The sequence below is a fragment of the Oreochromis aureus genome, linkage group 4 (genome assembly GCF_013358895.1).
Source record: "Oreochromis aureus strain Israel breed Guangdong linkage group 4, ZZ_aureus, whole genome shotgun sequence".
In the NCBI taxonomy this organism is placed as follows: domain Eukaryota; kingdom Metazoa; phylum Chordata; class Actinopteri; order Cichliformes; family Cichlidae; genus Oreochromis; species Oreochromis aureus.
The window spans coordinates 29,308,412-29,330,122 of NC_052945.1; the positions used below are offsets into that span (position 1 = coordinate 29,308,412).

Below are 21,711 nucleotides of genomic sequence, written 5' to 3' on the forward strand. Positions count from 1 at the left end.
GGGAGCTGTCGTGACTCATACACAGCGCAGAGTCTGAATAGGTAATGTTAAGCCTGTAAGTTGAATTATGAATGAATAAATTGCTTTTTATAATTAATGTTGTCTTGGATTTCATCGGCCAATGAAAGTTATGCTATGTCATTGCTTTGCTGCATTCTGGTCCAATGAATATGATTTTTTCGCTGTGAATTGGTAATAATATCCAAACAAATCATCAAGCCCTCGTTAAATATTGAGATGAACCGCATCTGCTGCATTGTTATAGACTGAACAAGCCCTGTATCACTAACGGTACCAGACATTAACACAGTTTCTGGGAACATAAACTCCCGCCTTCGGCATCTGATTGGTTGCATACCCTGTCCATCATGGCATCCCTGATTTTCATTGGTCAACGCTCTCCTTTGAGAAATCCCCCTTTAAACGTTGGCAGAACGGACAAGATTTTGGAGCGGACTTATACAAAGTGAGCAAGTTGAGGGAAGCGCAGCACACGGACGTCTGTCAGGGCTGGAAATGCGCTTTAGTGATCGTACGTGAGCATCTGTGGTCCAGAAGAAACATTCCATAATCATGGAACTGGAAGAGAAATCGAAATACGGTAAATATTTAAAGTGTAAAACGGAGACGCTCACTTCATTTGTCCAAAGTCCTTATCGGCTGTTAATGTAAAACCAAGTTTTATTGTGCTTTTGGAGCGGCGAAAGTAGGTCTCACAATGGTCTCAGCAGCCTTGCTTAACAAAGTACATTTCTTCATTCTCGACTTTTAATTTTTCAAGTTAGCACTTTCTCTGGTGTCGAACCCGTGTATTGTCACAAACTAACGCAAAGCAAGCTAGCTTTTACTTCTGAGTTAACGTTTTCAGTTACGGCACACGAGCCCTGTTCTGCGGTTGTGTTTTGAAAACACGGGATGCCTGAAATATGCTGCTATATTGTCAGGGTGCACAATGCCCCAGTTTGTGTTGTGCTTGTCCAGTTGCTGCCACATTCCTCAGACTGCTATGGCAGGCAGCTCAGCTAACCCAGGATGCATATAGAGCACAGCTTATTAGAAAATTCCTCTAACAAGTGAAGAGGGTTTCAATTTGTCCACCGAGTGCATTCAGTCTGCTTTGGGAAGGCTATCTTTAGTTTCATTTCACACGCAGACTCCAACTATTGACCCGAATACAGTATCAGTCCTTCTCTGTTTTGGCTGTTGTAGTTCGTAATCAGGTAATGTGGGTGTAATTATGCCCCCACTTATCCCAAAATACCTGTTGAAAATGTGTTTTTATTCTTGCACATAACAGTGATTGTAGTACAGCTTTCTGCTCAGTGAAATCAGTACAGGCGAAGTGGTTTTCTATGAAACGAAGAGTGATTTAAACGAACAAAAAACAACAAACAAACAAAAAGTTATGCAGGGAGGTGTTTTTTTCATAGTTTGTTTTTGGATCAATAACAATGTGCCTTCTGTACAAACTTCCAGTCTCTTCACATGCAGCTTGCAGTTTATACTGTTATCATCAACATGATCATAGGGAGGAATGAAAAGCGAGGCCAGATACTTCTGCTTGCAGTTCTTAGTGTTTTCCTCCTGCTCGTCCCTGGACACACCCTTTCCCACTGTGCTTGCCACATGATGGCTAATTGATTACCTTCCACAGATTGCAATGAATACTGTGTATGTGTGTGTGCCTTTTTGTATAATGTGAATTTGCTCAGTGTAGTTAGTTGCGAAAGTGAGTAAGAATGCCTACAGCCTCTCGAATTCTTTAATGTCTTTCAGTGAATCTTCATACCAGTTAAAAGAAACAACTAAAAAAAGAAGAAGAAAAGAACAATAACCTTCATGTTCCATGTGGCAGAAAATGTCAGAACGCACTATAGGATCTCCACCAGTTTTATGCGTTGGAGTAATTTCAGGCTGTAGTATATGAAGAAACCTCAATGACAGGACCTGAAGCAACCATGCAGCCTCGCCCTGGTGCAAGTTAGGCGTAATTACAAGCCATATTTAGTAGTGTAGTTCGAAACCTGATCTCCATGCCCCCCTGATCTCTCCGTCATGTCATGTTAGACTTTGCTGAAACTACATTCAGATTTTTTTGGGAAACATTTCATCCATTCACCTTCTTTTCATTTCACTTTGTGTGCTGCATTGACAAAAAAACCCCAAACAAAATAAAAATACTTCTATTTTTGCAGCTTTCTGTTTCCACTGAACGGTGCATGATCATACCCTTGCAGACCAATCCGTGTTATGTGACTCTGCTAACAGGTTTGTGGTTTTGTCAGCTGCTGTGAACTGCGAGAGTGTGAGGCACTAAGAGTGAGTTACTGGGTAAAAACTGAGCTGTGGTCTTGTATTTATTCTCCCTGGCAGTGTCTGTGTTTGTAGATCACGCCTTAATCTCACTCACAGTTCCTGTTATTACCATCACAGGACATTGTGCCAATTTGTGCTTGAGTGTTCATGTCATATAAACAAAATTTTAAACAGTTTCATAGAGACTTACTGTTGTCAGTTGGTGGTATTTTTAATGATGATTTTCTGGATAAGTGTTACAAATTTCAGTTAAAATTAAGTGTGTGGGTTTCACTTTGCATCATATCTGTAGCAGAAATCTCTCCGTTGCATCTGACAGCAGAGAATAGGAGTTGATATGATCATTAGATGTAGTTAAAGTTATTGTTCAAATGCTCATTTTTGATGAGCTTAAAGATTAGCTGCTGTCTGAAAATACTGCAATTTTCAAAAGAAACACTTCTCTTGCAAAAGTGGAGTCCAAATCTTTGCAACCATTTCCCAAAGGATCCAACAGCTTGCTTGCATTTTTGCGTGTGGTCATTGTGTTGCTTTTTCTTTAATACCGGAAATAGATCTAAACTTGGACTGAAGTTATCCACACCCTCTTTCTGTACTGACAGACATGTGGGACACAGACAGGAAGGGCTGTGACCTTTAGATTCAGGATTTTAAGCTAGTGCAACCAGCGGCAGCCCTTGGTAACATTTATGCAGCTCGAGAGCAAGACAAGCTATTGTGAACATTTGATCTATTTTTACTTTATGCCAGCTGGAGCCTTTCCTAGCCACCATAGAGGAAGATCTAGGGTACACCCTGGACAGTCTGTTGCTGGGCTAACACAGAGAGAGACAGACAACCATATGCACTCACACTTACAGGGAGTTTAGATTTTCCAATGAATCTAACCAGAGAAAGTACCCAAAGAGAACCTACGTGGGTAGTGGCAACCCCAAACAACAACTCTAAAGATGGGCAGTGTTTCCAATATTGAGATCAGCATATGTGCATCAGATTTGAAGCCCAAAAGCTGCATACACACTGGAATCAGGCAATTGGTCAACTATCATTTACTTTCCGTGGTCTCTGGTCACCACAGGTTGCAAACTCTCACAGTGTGTATGGGTTACGTTTCTTTTTACTACATTACAAACTACATTTTTACCACAGCATGCAGTTCTGTCTTTGGTTTTATGTTGGAACCTAAAGGGGATTTTTGTCTCCAGCTGGAATTGAACCAGCAACCTTTGACTTCCTTAGCAAATGTGTTAATCACTACAGCATGGAGCCACACCTGAGCCTGGTTCTGCTGTAGGTTTCTTCGTGTTAAAAGGGAGTTTTTCCTTCCCATTGTCACTAAGTGCTTTCTCATAGGGGGTTGCCTGGTTTTTTCTATATTATTGCAGGGTCGTTACCTTACAATATAAAGCACCTTAAGGTGAAGTGTTGTTTTAATTTGGTGCTATAACAAATAGAATTGAAAGAACTGAATTGTTTCCAAAAAATAAAAGTGTAAAATCTTATTTTAGGAAATGTCCTAAATGAATAGCCAGTATATCAGTCAGCTGATAAATAAAAATATAGCTCCACTTGTGTGTTTTGTGCTGCAAAGGGTCAGAATGTCCTTAGAAAACACTCTGAGAAGCTTTCATGTAACTCCAGGATGCGTGGGCAGGTATCAAGAAAATAAAACAGGGAAGCTCAGGAATGTCGGGACACACTAAAGAGTAAATGCTTCACCTGAAGAAAAAAATGCTGCTGAGCAGAAACAATGGAAGACATGAGCTTTAGCTTCAGTCACAACAGTAATGCAGATTGGACTGTAAACTTCTTTGTGAAGGTTCATTAAAAACCAACATGGCCTTTCATTAGTAAGTTAGAGCGCTTCTACATGTGGGAAATGTTATACTTTTTTATGCTTCCAGTAAATGCTAGTGTGTCTTGCAGCACACTGGAGAGTATTTATCAGATTAAAACTTCAAATAAAAAATGTGCTCTCTTCATTTCCCTCACTGCATCATCCCATGTGTAGTAGCAGCTGTCTGCAGATGGAGGTCATTTCTAATGAGTTACACATGACTGTTCGACCAGTTCCATCACACTTGATTTTAAATCCTCAAGTCAGTTTCCAAGGAAAAGAGCTGGATCGGTGTCGCCGTGCCAGTTATTGCAACGCGTTTTTGCTGTTTAGAGAAGTACAGGAAACCAAAGGCTTGCAGTGATAATTCCCTTGTGCAGTAACATTAGCCAAAAAAAAGAAAAGACTGGATGGAAACTTTCATTACAGCTCCCTTTTTTTCTGGTTTCTGTGAGTGTCTGTGGAAAGCATTCGTGGCATTTAGTCTGTCTGTGGACTCTTTGTTAAAATGATGAGTTCGTTTAACACGCTCTGATTGCTTTGGGCTGTCGGAACAAACAGAAGTGGAGACCAAAATCATACAGGCACCAAGAATGAAAGCTTGTAAGATTTATTGGGTTTCCCTCTGCCCCCAGTGCAGTAGATCCATGGGAAGGAAATATATACTATTTTAGTTTTTCCGCAACACTGGTGTGAGCTGTCACATCGCTGCAGGTGACCATTTTGCAGCCATAAATATCCCAAACACCTGAATTGAGTTAGCGAGAGCATTTACGCAAACCACCCCCAGATGGAGAACTCCTCCTCTGTTTACTGCAAACACATGTTCCTGATCACATACACAAATGAACTTTAGTCTCCTCCTACTCTTTCACACACCCACACCTTCTTTTACTTCCAGCCTCTCTGTAGATGAGTTAAAGTTGCCTGCAACTTTACACGGAAACAAGAGGGGAAAAGCAGGTCGACAGAAGTCATGTTTGGAAGTGCTGGGGAGGTACTGTAGGGGGAGATCAAGGGGGAGCACAGGTCGGAAAGAAGCTGCTTTTTTTTCGGGATAAACAGAGAGCTGTGCGGGGATGGGAATGTGAAATAAGTTGGGTGGAGCATTGGTTGTTGTGCGGCTATTCAGGAACAGGTTGAACTGGTTTCCTGCCAAACCATACTTGCTTCTCCCCTTACTCAGTCATTTGTGGCAGCAGAGAGGAAAGGTGGATGAAGTGAAACAGATAAAGGAGCTGTGAAAAGAAGGAGAAAAACATTTTTGCCCGGGAAGGAATTTCAACATGCCTGAGGATGGAGAATATTATGGAAAGAACGGTATTGACTTGTTTATCTTTACTTTTGCCTCAACTAGCCACTCTTAAAAAAAAAGAAAAAGAATCTAAGGCACGCTGGTGATCACTGAGTAATCTTTAGATCGGCCTTTTTTGTATAGTGCATAAGTGCTCACACCTGAAAATGCAGCGACAGTGTCAGCGGCAGCCTTGAGAATAGGGGTGTGTTTGTGCGCCACTGTCGGCAGTGGATGTGTGTGCACAGTGATACAGGTGTGGGAGGTCACGCAAGTCTCTTATCAGTGTTTTCTCCTGCACTATTGTTACAAGGTTGAATATAGATAACCACCAGAGGTGCAGATCTCTTTCTTGGACTTAATCTGTGTATTTCAAAGTTAAAAAACTAAACCTGTTTGAAATATGTTAGAAGTTAGATACCAGAACACATGTGAAATACAGCACCTACGCTCACTATAACAGGAACTGGTGACTTCTTCAAAAGGCTGTAAATGTTTGTTGCAACATAACCCCACTGACTACATTCATAAGTCACATACTTCAGAGTCATCACAGCTGTTGTTTGTCTATACTTCAAGACTCCATATGCTACACATTATTGATCTGTATGTCTGGGCACCGTTATGATGTAGGCCTGAAGCTGGTGGAGATGTCTTTTTGTGGCATAATTGTCACAGTAATGGCAACAGCAAACAGTCCCTCCCAACGCAAGCTAATAGCATTTAAGTTTTCATTAAGCATGAGCCAAACTGCCCTCCTTCGACAAACGTTGTTTTTATACCGCAGGCTGATTATGCACTGCACTGAAATGCTGACCTTTTTTTTAACTCTTTAGTCAAAGCAAAGCGATGGACCCACTGATCAGGTCAGCAACATAACAATGGGAGGTGAGAGTGTTGAAGTTGCCTCCTTCAGCACTGTTTCACAGATAGTTCTTTGTAATCTCATAGAAAGGTGATATCCCTGGCTGTGAAAGACCAACCGCTTTTTGTTTGTGAGTGTAAGACAAGAAAGAGAGCTGGCTGAAAGGATGAGTTAAAGCTCAAAGCTGCTACACCAAAAACCATAGACAGTATGAAACGTGAAGCTAGCGTGCTGCTACATTAAAACTGTGGTTACAAAAGACATTTCCAGTTCTATAGAAGTGTCTGGGAAAAGAGCCCTCTGCCCAGACTGCTGCAAACACTTTCCAATTGAGCTTTTGTAAATTTTTCTTATTTTAAGTTTAAGAAAGGAGGATTTGCCAGGATATCCCCACTGAAGCACCAACCCTCACTGTCAGGTCGGCTCCTTGTTTACATCTGGCGTCAGGTTTGGGGTGCTTCTTGTTACAATTTAGCATTAAAAACATCATTTGGATTAAAGAGCTTGTGGATTAACCATTACAGAATTTGGACTGGAACTGGAAAGTGAAATTTGCTTAGATAGCAGACACACTACTGTCAGATAACCTGGAGCAAGCTTAAGTGTTTGCTTAAACCTGCAACTTCAGCTGAAAGAACAGAAAACCTAGTCCTTATTGTAAGAGACAGCATGTTGTAATCTAATGATATTTAGACAAAAGAAAAAAGTTTGCTCATTTTATGAACTGGGAAGATGTGTTTGTCTACTGATGAGCATGATAGCTTTGTTTTGACATAGAGCTGTATTAAAATAACAATACTAGCTCCGCTGGTGGCTTTTCACATGGGATGTTTGCTCCTGCTCTACTATAAGTTTTACAAGAGCTCCTGGTTAGTCAGCAGGGAGGAATTTGATGAGTTTCTGGGCGTGTCTGGCCTTCAGGGAAAGTCATCTGTGAGAAGAATGGGAGGAAGACTCTGGTGCACTGCTCCATGTCCTTGATCCAGCTCTGGTTTTAACATAAATTATTGAGCAGCTATTATAAAGATGTTTTCTTAACCCTTTAAAGCCCAGCATATTGTATTTGATACATGTGTTTTGTGAGTTTTTTGTGTGTGACTTCTACATCATCAGCGTGACTTTTTTTTTTTTTTTACCCTCAAAAAATGATATGAATTACATGACATATTTTTAATGATTAAATTGCAAAAATATGCCTTATGTAGCAAATGTGATACAAATTAAAACTCATATATATGCCGATTAAAATTTGATATATTTTGCCTAAAGGTTTCAACGAACACTCCATTATTCAAATCAAAATTCAAGATTTTTGGCAGCTATTTCATGGTTCAGGTTTTAAAGGGTTAAACCTCTCAGGAGGCCACAATGCTAAGAGCTCATTGAGTGATAAATGCACTTCTCTCCTTTCATGCAGGTGAGCCCAGGAAGCATGACCCGAACTTCAGGGGCCCAATCCAGAACAGGTGAGACAGAGATGTGGTTTACCCCTGGCTATTACACTGTGCAGATGACTACAGAGGACTCCATTAACCATTTGAACTCTCTCCACTGTAGGGGCTGCACAGACATTGTTTGCTGCATTCTGTTCATTATTGCCATACTTGGTTACATTGCAGTGGGAATACTCGGTAAGGAGACAACACAGAATCACAAATATCCAAACTGAAAGCAAGTTTCATAACCTTTATATCTCTCTTTTTTCCTTCTTTTCTAACCCAGCCTGGTCCCAGGGTGACCCAAGAAAGGTGATCTACCCCACAGACAGCCGAGGCCAGTTCTGTGGGCAGGTTGGCACTCCACTCGAGTGAGTTGCATTCCAAAGTATAGATAAAACTGTCTCTGCTTTGAATGATTCAGAACAATATCATTATTTTAGTAAAAATGAGATAAATTCCCCCACCCACCAACAGCCCTGCTAACTTGAGTCATTCCTCATTTAAAAAAAAAAAAAAAAAAATCTCGCTAGGAACATTAGAAATATTTGTAACAGTTTATTGAAATGTGTAAACATACATGGATGTATATTAGACGAAAGACAGAGTTTGTACAACTCTAACAAGTGTTTAGTGTGTTGTGCCTAAAGATACATATATTGATTTATTTTTGCCTGTCTCTTTCATGTTAGTTGCCTATTCATGCCTTGATGGTTCATAGGCCAGTGTTAAGTGGCTTAGCAAACAATTCTCTGAAAATGATCAGGTGTGGTGAGAGAGTCTGGCTGCTTGGAAGCAGAAATGAGGGGTGGCTCAAAAGTTTTGGGTGGAACTTTAGATTCCTCAGGCTTTTTGGCGTACCACCATCTAAAAAGTTATATAAAATCAATTGTAAATATATATGATTGGTTTAAAAGCTTAGCTAACTTATTTAGGGAACATTAATAGAATCAGTTTTGACTAATAAGTTAACTTGAAGTTTTTCCTGGCATGTTTACATTAAATGAGTTCCCCAAAAGTTGATTCTGTTCATCTGGACGTAGCGTTTCCCTCATCCAAATGACTTCTTCGGTCTCAGCTGAACACAATCAACTTTTTTGGATTTCTTTACCTGCTACTATTGTGCATCAGTATTGGTATTATTAGTATGGATGTTGTACTTAAAAGCCAAACCATGTATTTTTTGAATGTGTAAGAGTAAACTGGAAAGTACCTATTATGTGTAGGTGAATTAACCCTGCACACACTGTTGTGACAGCATTGTGTTGTCCCTGGAAAAAAATAATTAATTCACAAGAAGTGCAAGACTTTATGAAGCAGTATGAAACATTGTTTCCATGTCGAGTAGTATTCCAGTCATATTCTCACTTGCAAGCCAGGACACACTGATCACAGTGTAAAATAAAACGGCAAATGCATGTTTTTTTTTTATTTTAATTTTAATTAATTAATTAGTCATACTACATACAAAGTCAATTCCCTGTCCACAGAAAGAATTCATGTTATTTAATATAATGTGTTTCTTTGGTTCATTCATGTAGGACTACATGTAAATTCTAATCGTCTCTCATAATTTGCATGGACCTCTGGACAATAACAGTGAATAATAATCATCCTGATGCCCTTTCAGTTTTGGCACCATCAGCCTGTGCTGTGGTTTTTTTCCATCTCTTGTTTTATCATTCAGTGCAAACGTTTAGCACCTCATTTTCAGCCGCTGTCAGAAATTAGTGTACATTTCTGTGAACTTTCTTTTTCTTGTTTGCAACAGGAAGAAGCCCTTTTTGTTCTACTTCAACATCATGAAGTGTGCCAGTCCCATGGTGCTGCTGGAGTTCCAGTGCCCAACCACACAGGTGCCAACTCCCCTGTTTATAAATGTTTATTTTTAAAAAAAACAAAACACTATTTACAGTATGTCCTTTGTTGTGAAGGCTTAAAATTCTGAGTGTAGAGTTTGGGCAGAGTTGCCTTTTGCTTTTGTTTACAGATGAGGATAGAAGTGACTCTCCCAGCCCCCTACCAGCAGGTTTTCTTTAGAAAGAATACATTTCTGATTCTGACACAATAACAGAATTATTTCAGAAAAGAAGACCAGGCCTTCAAAAACTGACCTCAATAAAAATTGAGCCGTAGCACAAACCACTGCTGTGCAATGATATGCTTTGTAATCTTCAAAGCCTATGAAATGAACTGAAAACTGAGGATTTTATTCCAATTTATGCCCAATTTTTATAGAAAAAGCTTCAACATGTGGTTTGAACTGTTCAAATGAAATCAGTTTAAGCTTGAAAAAAGAATTATTGATGCTAATAAAGCAGGAGATGGATATACAAAATTATCACAGCGTTTCCAGATATCACAGGCTAGACTGAGAAGTATCATCAAGAAATTCAGAGAGCCACACAGTACAAAACAAGCCTGCCAGTGGTACAAAATGAAAGCATCCAAAGACTTTGGAAAGAACTCTCAACAGTGCACCCCCGAAAAACTGCCAAGACACTGGTGAAATACTTGGCCAAGATGGGAGTTGCAGTCTGAAAGAAAACGATAACTAGAACCCTGTGCAGCAAAGGACTGGGAGGTTGTAGACCTCACTTGTGTCAAAGAGGCAGCAAGAACAAGCTGAAGGAGGATTGTTATTACATTATTTCCTTTAAAAAAAATTGTTTGACTGCTTTTTGTGATGGGAATGTGGCCTGACTGTCCTGCTGTCCATGTTCATCTTTAGATGTGTGTGGAGAAGTGTCCTGAAAAGTTCATGACATTAGTCAGTGCATACGCTATCAGTAGTGACTTTGCCTACTATAAAAACTTCTGCGAAGAAGGAGTGACCAACACAATGGTGAGTTGTACTTGAAATCTTCTGTACTATCTCTGGTATTGATATATCCGAATGTTTTCTGCAGACCTTCACATGTGTTTTGGATATACTGTGTTTTTAGGGTGTTCCACAGATCCTCAGCCAACGTCTCTGTCCTGCAATGCTGCTTCCCAGCAAACCCTGTAAGTAGAATCTCTAAATATGTGTAAATGATTCTTTTTCAAAAAAATTTTAAGGCAGTGGAATAATCCTTGTTAGTTTTAGAATTTTGTTTTTGGACTCTACTAGAGTATCATTGCATGAGTCATGACCTTTGACCTTTACAAAAAGGCTATCAGAGAAGATTGCCCCCCATCAGATTTACACACACAAACAAACACATCATTCACATTTTTCTGCACTCCTTCCTGGCAGAAGAATTGTAAAATATTTTATTACTATAGTTAAACAAATATCTGGTATATGACCAAAAATTATTTACTATTAGCTGAAAATGTGGCGTTCTTCAGTCTTAGCTGACTGCAGGTTTCCCAGCCTCAATGATCAATGGTCTTTAATCAATGGTTTTTGATCAGTGGTTGTTGATCAATAGTTGTTGATCAATGGTCATGACAATTTACATATTAATGATCAAAGAACTGACCTCACTGCCCATTGTTCATTCAGTGGTTTGGTTTCAGTCATTGTGCAAATGTACTGTTTATATGGAGAAACCTGCAGTCAGCTGAGACTGAAGAAGTCACTTGAATGAGTGACGAAACGTTTCCCCTATGAAAACGCTACGTCCAGATGAACAGAATCAACTTTTTGGATTTCCTTAACTGGATGATTGAGATCAAAAGATCAAGATCTTTACTTTAACACTTCTAAGTTTATGTCTGTTTTTAGATTTGACAGTTGTTTTGACAGAACACCACAGATTCACAGTTCTAACAAATTCACATTTATCTTATATTAGGCCTTAGGGTTTGGCTGATTAATGGAGGGGTTGCACTATCCCTATAAACCAGATTATTTCTGATTGGTTGTGAATCATACCCAATAAATTTGAGCAGCTGATGGGGTGGGGCTTATGTGGTCATAGCCACGCCTCAGAGGACCATATTAGGAATACCTAGAGCTGGGCGATATAAGATTTTTTCATATCACGATATGTTTTTTTCATTTCAGGCAATAACGATATATATCACGATATAAGCCAAATAACTATATTTGAAATAATTAGCAGCTTGTTTTGATTTAAATATTTATTTCCCATAATAAGTTCAACAGGGCAGATGTACTTAAGGAACATGAGACTTCAGTTTCAGATAAATAAAGGCAAATATTGCAAACTACACAAAAGGCAGCCGCTAAAGCGTTTAAGTTTCAAAATAGAACAAACAAAACAGACTAAATTGTCAGTTCCACTTAGAAACAAAATATTAATTCTAAAAATAAATCTTAGTTCGTTTTACAGAAGAACAGACAAAATTGACTAACTTTTGTCAATATCAAATAAACTGAGAACTAAAAGGAAATTCTCAATCTCTCCTTGTTGTATAGCTTAGCTTTTCAAACAGTTTTAACAGTTACTTTAGTCTGACAAAAGCCGAATGACGAATTAGCGCTTTCAGTCAGAGATTGAGCATGCACCGCTTTATTGTATTTCCAGACTTGCTTTCGGCACAATTTACAGTGCGCGCTACTCTGTTATTTGTCAGACTTGAAATAGCTGAAATACCTTCACACTATGGAACTTCTGTGGCCTTTCCGTTCGACAATCTCTCCGGCATTGGAACCATCATCTGTTTTTTCTTCGGTAACCTTCGCTCACGCTCTCGGTTGATTTTTCTCTAGTCGGCAAACTCATTTCCTCCATTACCCAGGCGGCACGGCGGCTGGCTGCTTCCCAAACAAATACACACATGCGGCTTGGCACTTGTGCTGTACATAACAAGTCACGTGACGTGACGCTGCGGCTGTGATTGATTCGGCTCTGCGCTACTTAATTTGGATTGGCTGTTCTTTTCTTTTTTTTTCAAGAGCGCAAGAGAGATGAGGTCTATCGCAATAGTTTAATTTTTTATCGAGCAAAAGTTATTTCGCAATACATATCGTTATCGTTCTATCGCCCAGCTCTAGGAATACCTGAATGAGCCAAAAGTTAAAAAAGAAAAATCTGTTGGAAGCCGAGCCTGAAGTTTTGAACTGTTGAGATTAATGTGAACATCCACCTTTAGAACAGTAAATGTATTAAAGAATGTGAGGAAGATATAATAGGTTTATTTTTAATAGTTTTCAAATGACATTGTTTACACATGTAGGGAACCAAATCTCATTTTTTTTGTTTTCGTATTTTCACAATTACACATTTCTCGACTTTTCTTTCAGTCACCCGCAGGTGCTTCCCAGCTTTGGGCAAGAAAGGCGATGTGATAACTGTGGGAAACAGCTCAACGTTTAATGATGGAAATGGAATTAGAAATGCCAAAGATCTTATAGCTGGTGTACAGTGAGTATACATTAGTGGAATTTTGTGACACAACTAATTTCACTTAGTTGTGTCACTTATATTCTTGGCCTGTGTCAACCTGCCACTACAGATAATGTGCGATGAGAAATTCCTCAAATGGATAAACACACGGGGCTCTCTCCACAGGAATGCCACTGTGGTAATGGAAGCTCGTCAGGTGGTGATGAAAATCTTTGAGGATTTCACACATTCCTGGTACTGGATCCTCTTGTAAGTATTAAACTCTCCCTTTTTTTTTTTTTTATCCTTTTCTTGTCAGTTCTGTTTGTATTGAAAAGAGATTTTCCTTAAATTGACTGTACCTCCTCTTTGCAGGGGATTGGCTATTGCCATGATCATCAGCCTCCTCTTCCTCATCCTCCTCCGCTTCCTGGCAGGGATCATGGTCTGGATCATGATTGGCATGTTGGTAGCGGTGATAGGATATGGTAAGGGACAAGTGGATTAAATGTCATCATGGTTCATAATGCCCTAGTAATCTGGACCTACCCAGAAAGCAGGTCCAGACTAGCCGGTCAGTAAGTAAATCATGAGTGTCAGTATAACTGAGCATGCACAGTGAATACACTAGTATTCACCACAGCAGGAATATTAATGCAGGGTTGGTAACTTTTGATTTCCTTGTTGTCAGAAAACTGTAGTCAGTGTGAAAAAATGGAAACTGAAAGAATTTGCATGAAAGGAAGACGCAAAGTTTGAGTGAGCTGACCCACAAGGACAGCTGTGATGTTAAATGACACATTTTTATTCAAATAGAATTTAGTTGAGTGTGAAGAAAAACATATCCTAACCTGATCTGTTCACACTACAAGGTAAATTAAAATCATACAGTGTCAATATGAGACACACCGCTGGAAAAAAAATGTTGCATGCCAAAACAAACTGAGCTGACATTTGCATGTGCACACCAAGTGTATATTAAAAAACACGTTCATTAGTGTGGGAAAAGAATTTTATTCATCCTTGCCAAGTCGTTGATCATTTGACAGTTTACCTCAAAGTATTTCTAAACAGTGCTGTTCACACTTGGCAAGTTCAGTTTCAGTGTCCCAAAAAGTAATTATATTAACTGCTTTAAGCTTTTCTTTTTTTACCCCTCCTACCAACCACGTAACCTTCAATCTTTGCTACCTCCCATATGGAAAAGAAATAGTAAAAACTTATATGATTTACTCATGAAAGTGGCCACTTTCTCATTACTTTCATGTATTGTTTTAGTAAGTATCCAAAACATACAAGTTTCATTATATAATTTTTCAAGGGATCTTATATCTGTTTCACACAAGACAGATACAAACTTTATAAGATTTATATATATCTTTTCCATATGGGCTTGCTACTCTACAGTGTACTACTGGAGAATCACTGACAGACTGCTTTTGCAGTCAAAGAAAATGCAATGCAAATATGTGTTTTTATGGCTTTAACACACGACCATAAGACTGTCGACTCAAAACAAATCTGTTCTGAAGGACTGGAATTGAAAATCAAATGCAGAGTGTTAGCAAAACAACTAGTTGGATTTTGCAGTTGTTCAACCAAGTAATTTCTCAGATACATTAATCTGAAAGTGCTGATGTTGTCTATTCTCCATCAGCTCATCTATTTGCTAGTAGTAACTCTGTTTACCCACAAAACATGATCTGTAACTGATCTCAGAGCGGTGGCAGCCTGTCTGTTAGCTTAATCTCCCATCAGTGACCAGAGGTTTATCCACAATGGCATGGCACAAAAAATAATGTGTAGGCTAATGCGAAGATAAACATCACTGTAAAATGATGTGCAGCAAATATAGTAAGAATGTTCCTAAGTCTGATCTAGTATCCCATTGACCTTTGATCTTACATTTCTCTGTGTGTTTCTGTGGCTTAGTTAGCTTTTTTATTGACTGCATAGAAGACAGTTTTTTTTCAGGCTCAGCGGGGGACAGAGAGAGGTTTGCTGAGGTAAATGTGAAAGTTATCATTGTAACTGACTCTTGAATGGAAAGAGACCTCCTCATCTGTAGGGAAACAAACCCAAAAGGAAATCACAAAGAAAGGCCCCTTTTGCCACCTGCTTTACAGTTTTTCTGTGCGCTTCCTGTTGCTGTTTAGGTATCTTCCACTGCTACATGGAGTATGCGGCCCTGAAAGGAGAGCCCGGTGCTAATGTGACTATCCAGGATCTGGGCTTCCAGACAGATTTCACAGTCTACCTGCAAATTAGACAGACCTGGCTGGCTTTCAGTCAGTATACATCCACGGATTATCATCCACATTCAAGATATGTTGATCTAAAACTGAGACACTCATGTGATTTTTCTCGTTTTCTTCCTCTTATCTCCTAATGTAGTTATTATTCTAGCCATTGTGGAGGTCATCATCATTTTGCTGCTCATCTTCCTTTGGAAGAGGATCCTCATTGCCATTGCTCTTATTAAAGAAGCCAGCAGGTCAGACTTCATTTTAGAGCTGTAGCAAGTAGAAGAGAAACAGATCAATGAAAGTTAGATGTTAAATTGTTTATTTTAGAGTGACTCACAATAACGAATTAAAGTGCTGGACTAAGGGTGCAGATAAAGAACCTGATACATAACTGTGAAGGTAGATGTTTGCGTTTGACTTTACCGTTGATGCTGTTGTCCTGTTTTCAGAGCAATTGGACATATGTTTTGTTCCCTTTTCTACCCACTGTTTACGTTCCTCCTCCTGGCTGTGGTCATTATCTACTGGGGAGTAACTGCTGTGTATCCTTTCAAGTTATGGTTCGTGGTGGTGTTGTTATTTAGGGTTGATTCTATTCAAAATGCAGGGAGAGAAATTTAATTCTTTGCCCGTTATCCTGGTTTCTAACCACCAGCCCAACTGCATGGTGAGAAAAGAAAACCGTTCAGTTGTACTTTTCGTTATGTTCTTGTCAGAATAACTTTGAAGAATTTTAACTGTTTTTGTGGATGTGAATTTAAAAAATTAATGTGCCTATGAATTAAACAGTTTTGACAAAGACACTTTACACAGAGTATGTGCTGTGATGATGAACAGGGCTGTTAAATCCACATTAAAAGCCAAGGCTGAAGTTTGATTATGCAGCTGCACAGTATGCATGATCAACGTTCACTGCATTCATCAACAAAAAAAACTATCAAAACAGAGGAGCATAAATATTATACTTTATTATTATTATTAGTAGTAGTAGTAGTAGTAGTATTATTATACTCATACTCTCATAATTGTCAGTTTTATGTCATCAGTTAATGACTGTAAGCCTTAACAGAACTGATCAGTTTCTTGTCCACTTCTAATCAAGCTGTCTACAAAATCTTCAATGAAACAAATTGCGACTACTCGAGAAAAACGTGTGACCCAGCTGTAAGTTTTTCTCTTCTTCATTTGTGTTATTTTCATGTCACTTCACTTCCATCCATGTTACTTGCATTTAACATTTTGGATTTGTGAAATACATTTGCGGCGTCACTAAATTAACCGTGTCTTTGTTCAGAACTACTCGACAAGTCCCATGAAAGCCCAGTGTCCTGACTCGAAGTGCCTTTTTGCCTTCTACGGTGGAGAGACCCCTTACCATAAATACCTAATTGCCCTGCAGTTCTACAATGTCTTCCTCTTTTTCTGGTGTGCCAATTTTGTCTTGGGACTGGGACAGATGACCCTAGCCGGGGCGTTTGCTTCTTACTACTGGGCTGCCAAAAAGCCAGATGACATTCCTGCTTTCCCAGTGTTTTCTTCTCTCGGGAGATCTCTCAGGTTTGTATCTGTGTTGGGTGAAGACTTTTGGTAAAACTGTCTTCTGACATTTGCTTTGCTGGGTCCTGAGACGGACTTCCTGTTTTCATTCTTTACTTTTTTAAGGTATCACACAGGGACTCTGGCATTTGGCTCCCTTATCCTCTCCATCATTCAGATCATCAGGGTTTTGCTGGAGTATCTGGACCACAAGCTGAAAGGTTTGCTACTTTTCATGTTCAATATTATATAGGTGTCATCTCAAGGCTGCAGTCCGCTGTTTGTAAGAATACGAGCTATAAAAGTGATCTATTTATGTCTAACATCTGTTAAAGGTTGATTGCTCTCATTCGCAGGAGCCCAAAATAAGTTTGCAAAGTTCCTGTTGTGCTGTCTTAAGTGTTGTTTCTGGTGTCTGGAGAAATTCGTCAAGTTCCTGAACAGAAATGCGTATATTATGGTACGTGTTTCAATCATTATTTATTCAAGTCTCTGAGCTGGCATGATTAAAAGCTTTGGTACTTATAATGTTAAGTGTTATCTTGATGTAATGAGTGTGTTTGGCCTCTAGGCGGCGATCTATGGCAAAAACTTTTGCACCTCTGCCAGAGACGCCTTCTTCCTCCTCATGAGGAATGTGATCAGGTGAGTGTAAAATCATCACCTCATCAGAAAGCATTTTGTTAAATGTTTAATCGTATAAAGCTGACTGGAGTAAATGGCTGTTTTTAAATCCCTGCAGGGTGGCTGTGTTGGATAAAGTGACAGATTTCATTTTATTTTTGGGCAAACTGCTCATTGTTGGGCTTCTGGGTGAGTCTGCTTTTTGTTAATTTATTTTTTTCTTTATTTTATGGTTTTTAAAAATGTTTTAAAACAGGATTTAATTGGAGCATTAAATAGGACTGGATCGCTTCCACAGATTTATAATGTGCAATGTTTTTTATAGCTAATAGAAATTGTAATCATCAGCTCAGACTGTGTAGCATACATGGGAATTGTATTTATATATTTTTTTGGGGTTTCTCTCCACAGGGGTCTTTTCCTTCTTCTTCTTCTCTGGGAGAGTGAAAGCCTTTCAGAATACAGCTCCAACCCTGAACTACTACTGGGTACCCATCCTGGTAAGCAGGGCTGAATTTCTATTTTTTTTTGCTTTTCATTTCATTGCTTTTGTTGAAGAATAATGTTTGTGTGGTTGTTGTCATCTCTGTCAGACTATGGTGGTTTGCTCATACCTCATCGCCCATGCATTCTTCAGTGTGTACTCGATGTGCGTGGACACTCTGTTCCTGTGTTTCTGTAAGTGACACATTCTCAGTCAATTGTGACATCTGTATGTGACTTTAAATTATCCACGCAAACGTCCAAACAGGTTCTGAGGTGAAAGGGAAAAAAAACAGTGGAGGAAGGGCGTAATGTTAGGAATGAACTAAATGAAAACTTTTCTCACTTTGCTTCTGGTGTTGGGCTGTCACTAATTTTAAATTGCATGAAATACGGTGTGCTACATTTCAAAATAACAGCCTGCTCCTGTTAGCCTGAAAAATGTTGCTGCTTGGTGATGAAGTGATACTTTGGGTGCTTTTGCTTGCTTGCCATTTGACTTTCTTTCTCTTTTTGTGTCTCCTTTCCTGTTTCTCACTTCCTAATTCACCCCTTCTTATTTCCCTTTCCCTTCCCACTTGCCCTCTAACACCCTGGTGTATACATACATTTTTCCCGTTCACCCATTAACACAAAATAATCAAAAACATGATAAAGGCGAAGACCTGGAGCGCAATGACGGCTCAGCTGCGAGGCCTTATTACATGTCGCCAAGTCTTCGTGAGATTCTGTGGAAGAACAAGGAGGAGGATCCATCTGAGCCCAACGCTCAGCAGCAGCAGCAGCAACACGATGAAGACAGCCAGCTGAAACAGGAGGCTCATGAGGAGGACGCAGCTTAGAGAGGAGGAGTTTGTGGGGGGAAAAACTCAGATTTTCCACTTAATTACAGGCAGAGCAAAATTCAGAAAGTCTTTTTATTTTGGACCCTTTCAAAGTATGAGCTGGGACTCTGTTATCTGCTCCCGTATTAACTTCTCTCAGATACTAGTACAGCTACAAAACACCACGCCTTAAAATGGCAGGGATTCAGCATTTTGCTTTAGTCCACTTTGTGCAGATGAAACCCCGCAAGTTTCAAAATGAATGAAGGAAGTTTTTCAGTTCAGAGTGATTTCAGCGTCCTCCTGAGGTAATAGGACATTGAACGTTCCCTAAATGGATTGTCTAGGCTTAGTATAGTTTGCCTCTGGTGGTCTTTAAAACTGTTACATCTGACACTAAGTAGCATTTTATACAGCAGCGTATACCACATTGTCTTCAGTAGAATTTCACAAACTCACAGCAAATACAGTCTAATACTATTTTTTTTATATTTAGAAAACTCATTTAAGAGTAAAGCACATGGCTTCATTTTTTCGGTGTCTCTTTTACTCGCAAGGGATCACCACAGCGATCCAATCTGCATATTTGATCTTGTGGATTTTGACACTGGATGCCCTCCTGATGTAACCCTGCTAGGAATTTGTCTCCTCCCCAACTGGTGATCTTTTGCTTGTTAGGCAAATATTTTAACCAAAAGTAAAGCAGACTGCCTAAAATTAAGCCTAAAGCATGGATTGTTGCTAGGAAGTAATTGAAAGAACAAACAAACACACAAACAAACAAACAAAATCGCACTACTGTAGTACAGTGTAGGACAAGAAAACTCTGGTTACAGCTGGTAACCAAACCCTGTAGAAGCTATAACCAGAGTTTTTTAAACAAACTACTTGCTTATGTAATAGGGTAGTTTAATAGAGTTACATTTGTCTCTTAAACCTGCTTTTATCCTAGCGGCAAGTAGGGGGCGACTCCTCAAGTTATATGGAAGTCGGTGGGAAAACAAGCCTACTACTTACTATATTTATGACCTCAGTAAATGCAATCCTCAAACTAGCCATCATCAGTGGCTAGTGTGATATCTTGATGAGTACAGAATAATGATTAAACTACTAATTATGGTCCAATTTACTCTAGCAGACTTAAAGAGATCCACCCTCACACTTGACGTCTTGTTAAAAAAACAAACAAACAAACAAACATTATATGATGGGAAGGGCCAAAAGTTGGGGTTCCAAAAACCAAAGGGTGATGTCATAGTGACCATGCTCGTGTTTTATATACAGTTTGTGATTGTTTCTAAAATAATTCAAATAAATCCCCACAACAGACATTATTCGTCAGTAAGGAGGTCACTAAGGGTCAACTTATGCAAACACAAGGGCTTTACAGCAGGCAGGAGTTTGGTATGTGTTTAATTGTTGTATGAATTTTGTGATGCGAGTGATGTCACCTCACACTCAGAGATTTATTGACGCTCGCTTCATCCTGTTTAGCATGCTGAAAGCTGGCAGATGTTTTATGGCTATTGAAAATGTGAAACTTAAGTGAACATCTGTGTAAATGAATGGCTCCCTATGAGGTGACTTCATATTTCTAACTCTGTGTTGCCTCTATAAAACATGCTCGCACTGCCACTAGCCAATAGAAACTTGAAGCCAATCATGTGCCTAATTTACAGCGTTATTAATGTTTTTCACATTAATATATTGTTTACAGTTGATGCAAACAGAATCTTTTTTAATACACTCAGTGAAGCACTTTAATCTATGTTCACTCTAAGCCATAACACATTTGTCTCTGTTTAATGAATGCTGGTGAGTCTTTTAGTCGTGCAATTTTGTTTTGTTTTTTTTTAAACTGTAAATTAGCGTAGCTTTTCCTTTTAAAATATTTTTTTAATGACGGTGTGTTTTGCAATGCAGTTGGTTTAATAAACACAATTTAACCAGTGATATCTGTTTAATCCCCAAAAAAAGATGCTTTTTTTTTTTTTTTTTTTTTTTTTTTTTTTTGCTTGCAGAACTGAAAGGTTTTCATTCCGATTTCCTACCTGTGAATATACATCACAAAATCTGATGCTCATTTAAACTTATGCCAAGTCCTCAAAAGCACTCACGCTGGTTTAATGTCCTTTTCTTTGACCTCTTTCCAGTGGAGGATTTGGAGAGGAATGACGGCAGCCCGGAGAGGCCCTACATGATGTCCGAGAAGCTCCTCAAAATCCTGAAAAAGAAGAACAAGACTGACCCAGCTCAGTAGACCACTCCATGTAGTAGCGTAAGCCTTAGCAGGGTGAGATCGTGGGCTAAAGACAGCTGGGGTTTTGTTGAGTTTGAAGTTGGATAACAAGCGCATGTCATCGGTTATAAGCTGTATCTGCTGAATTTGGTTATTACTAAATGTTTTATAAGCTCTTCTGAACCTTAGTTTGGACACAGACCTAAAAATGTCCACATTCCCACATTTTATTTCTTGCTGAAAGCATCATGAAGTCTGGCAGGTTTTGTGGATTTTAAAAACGTAGCGATTGCACGTTTATCAACTGAAAAAGAAAAATGAACAAACATGTTAGTGGTATATAGAATTCTTGTTTTTTGTCACGTTTTACTGTTAATATTTGAGTAGTACGGGAAGGTACATATAAAGGGTCATCTGCTACAGTTTTGTAATATGATCTGTTTTTATTCTTGTTTTTTTTTTTTTTCTTTTAAAATATCTATAAATATGTGTAACTTGTGTCATATTTGAATTAACAGTTAACCTTGTAGGCACCAAAGCCATTACCCCGGCAGTCAGGTATACATAGTGCTTTTATACCACTTTGCCTAAAGCATCTGGTGCTGCGGTGTTCCTGTTATCAGCAGCCATATGGAAATATAACCAAAAGCAAATAAATGGTTTGGATGAGGGGATTTTTTTTATGTCATTTTTGTGAAGCTGAACTGTTTTCAAATAAAACATAGTTTTCTA

General features: G+C 39.0%; 1 protein-coding gene across 4 annotated transcripts; it reads left to right on the forward strand.

Moving 5' to 3' along the window:
- The first annotated feature begins 424 nt into the window (after positions 1 to 424).
- LOC116326864 (choline transporter-like protein 2) lies at positions 425 to 21,448 on the forward strand. Of its 4 annotated transcripts, none has more exons than XM_039611108.1 (22): positions 425 to 601; positions 7,730 to 7,778; positions 7,870 to 7,943; positions 8,035 to 8,119; positions 9,520 to 9,604; positions 10,480 to 10,593; positions 10,694 to 10,754; positions 12,946 to 13,066; positions 13,214 to 13,297; positions 13,403 to 13,515; positions 15,184 to 15,315; positions 15,422 to 15,521; positions 15,723 to 15,815; positions 16,353 to 16,437; positions 16,568 to 16,830; positions 16,936 to 17,030; positions 17,166 to 17,269; positions 17,381 to 17,454; positions 17,552 to 17,622; positions 17,845 to 17,933; positions 18,027 to 18,111; positions 18,574 to 18,849. In XM_039611108.1, the coding sequence occupies exons 1-22, from the start codon at positions 574 to 576 to the stop codon at positions 18,756 to 18,758; spliced, it is 2,190 nt and encodes a 729-aa protein (XP_039467042.1). In that variant the 5' UTR covers positions 425 to 573; the 3' UTR covers positions 18,759 to 18,849. The 4 variants fall into 4 exon arrangements, with proteins under 4 accessions (XP_039467042.1, XP_031604153.2, XP_039467041.1 ...); XM_031748293.2 differs by lacking the exon at positions 18,574 to 18,849 and adding an exon at positions 20,894 to 21,448 and having other exon boundaries at positions 427 to 601; XM_039611107.1 differs by lacking the exon at positions 425 to 601 and adding an exon at positions 5,064 to 5,473.
- The last annotated feature ends 263 nt before the right edge of the window (positions 21,449 to 21,711 follow it).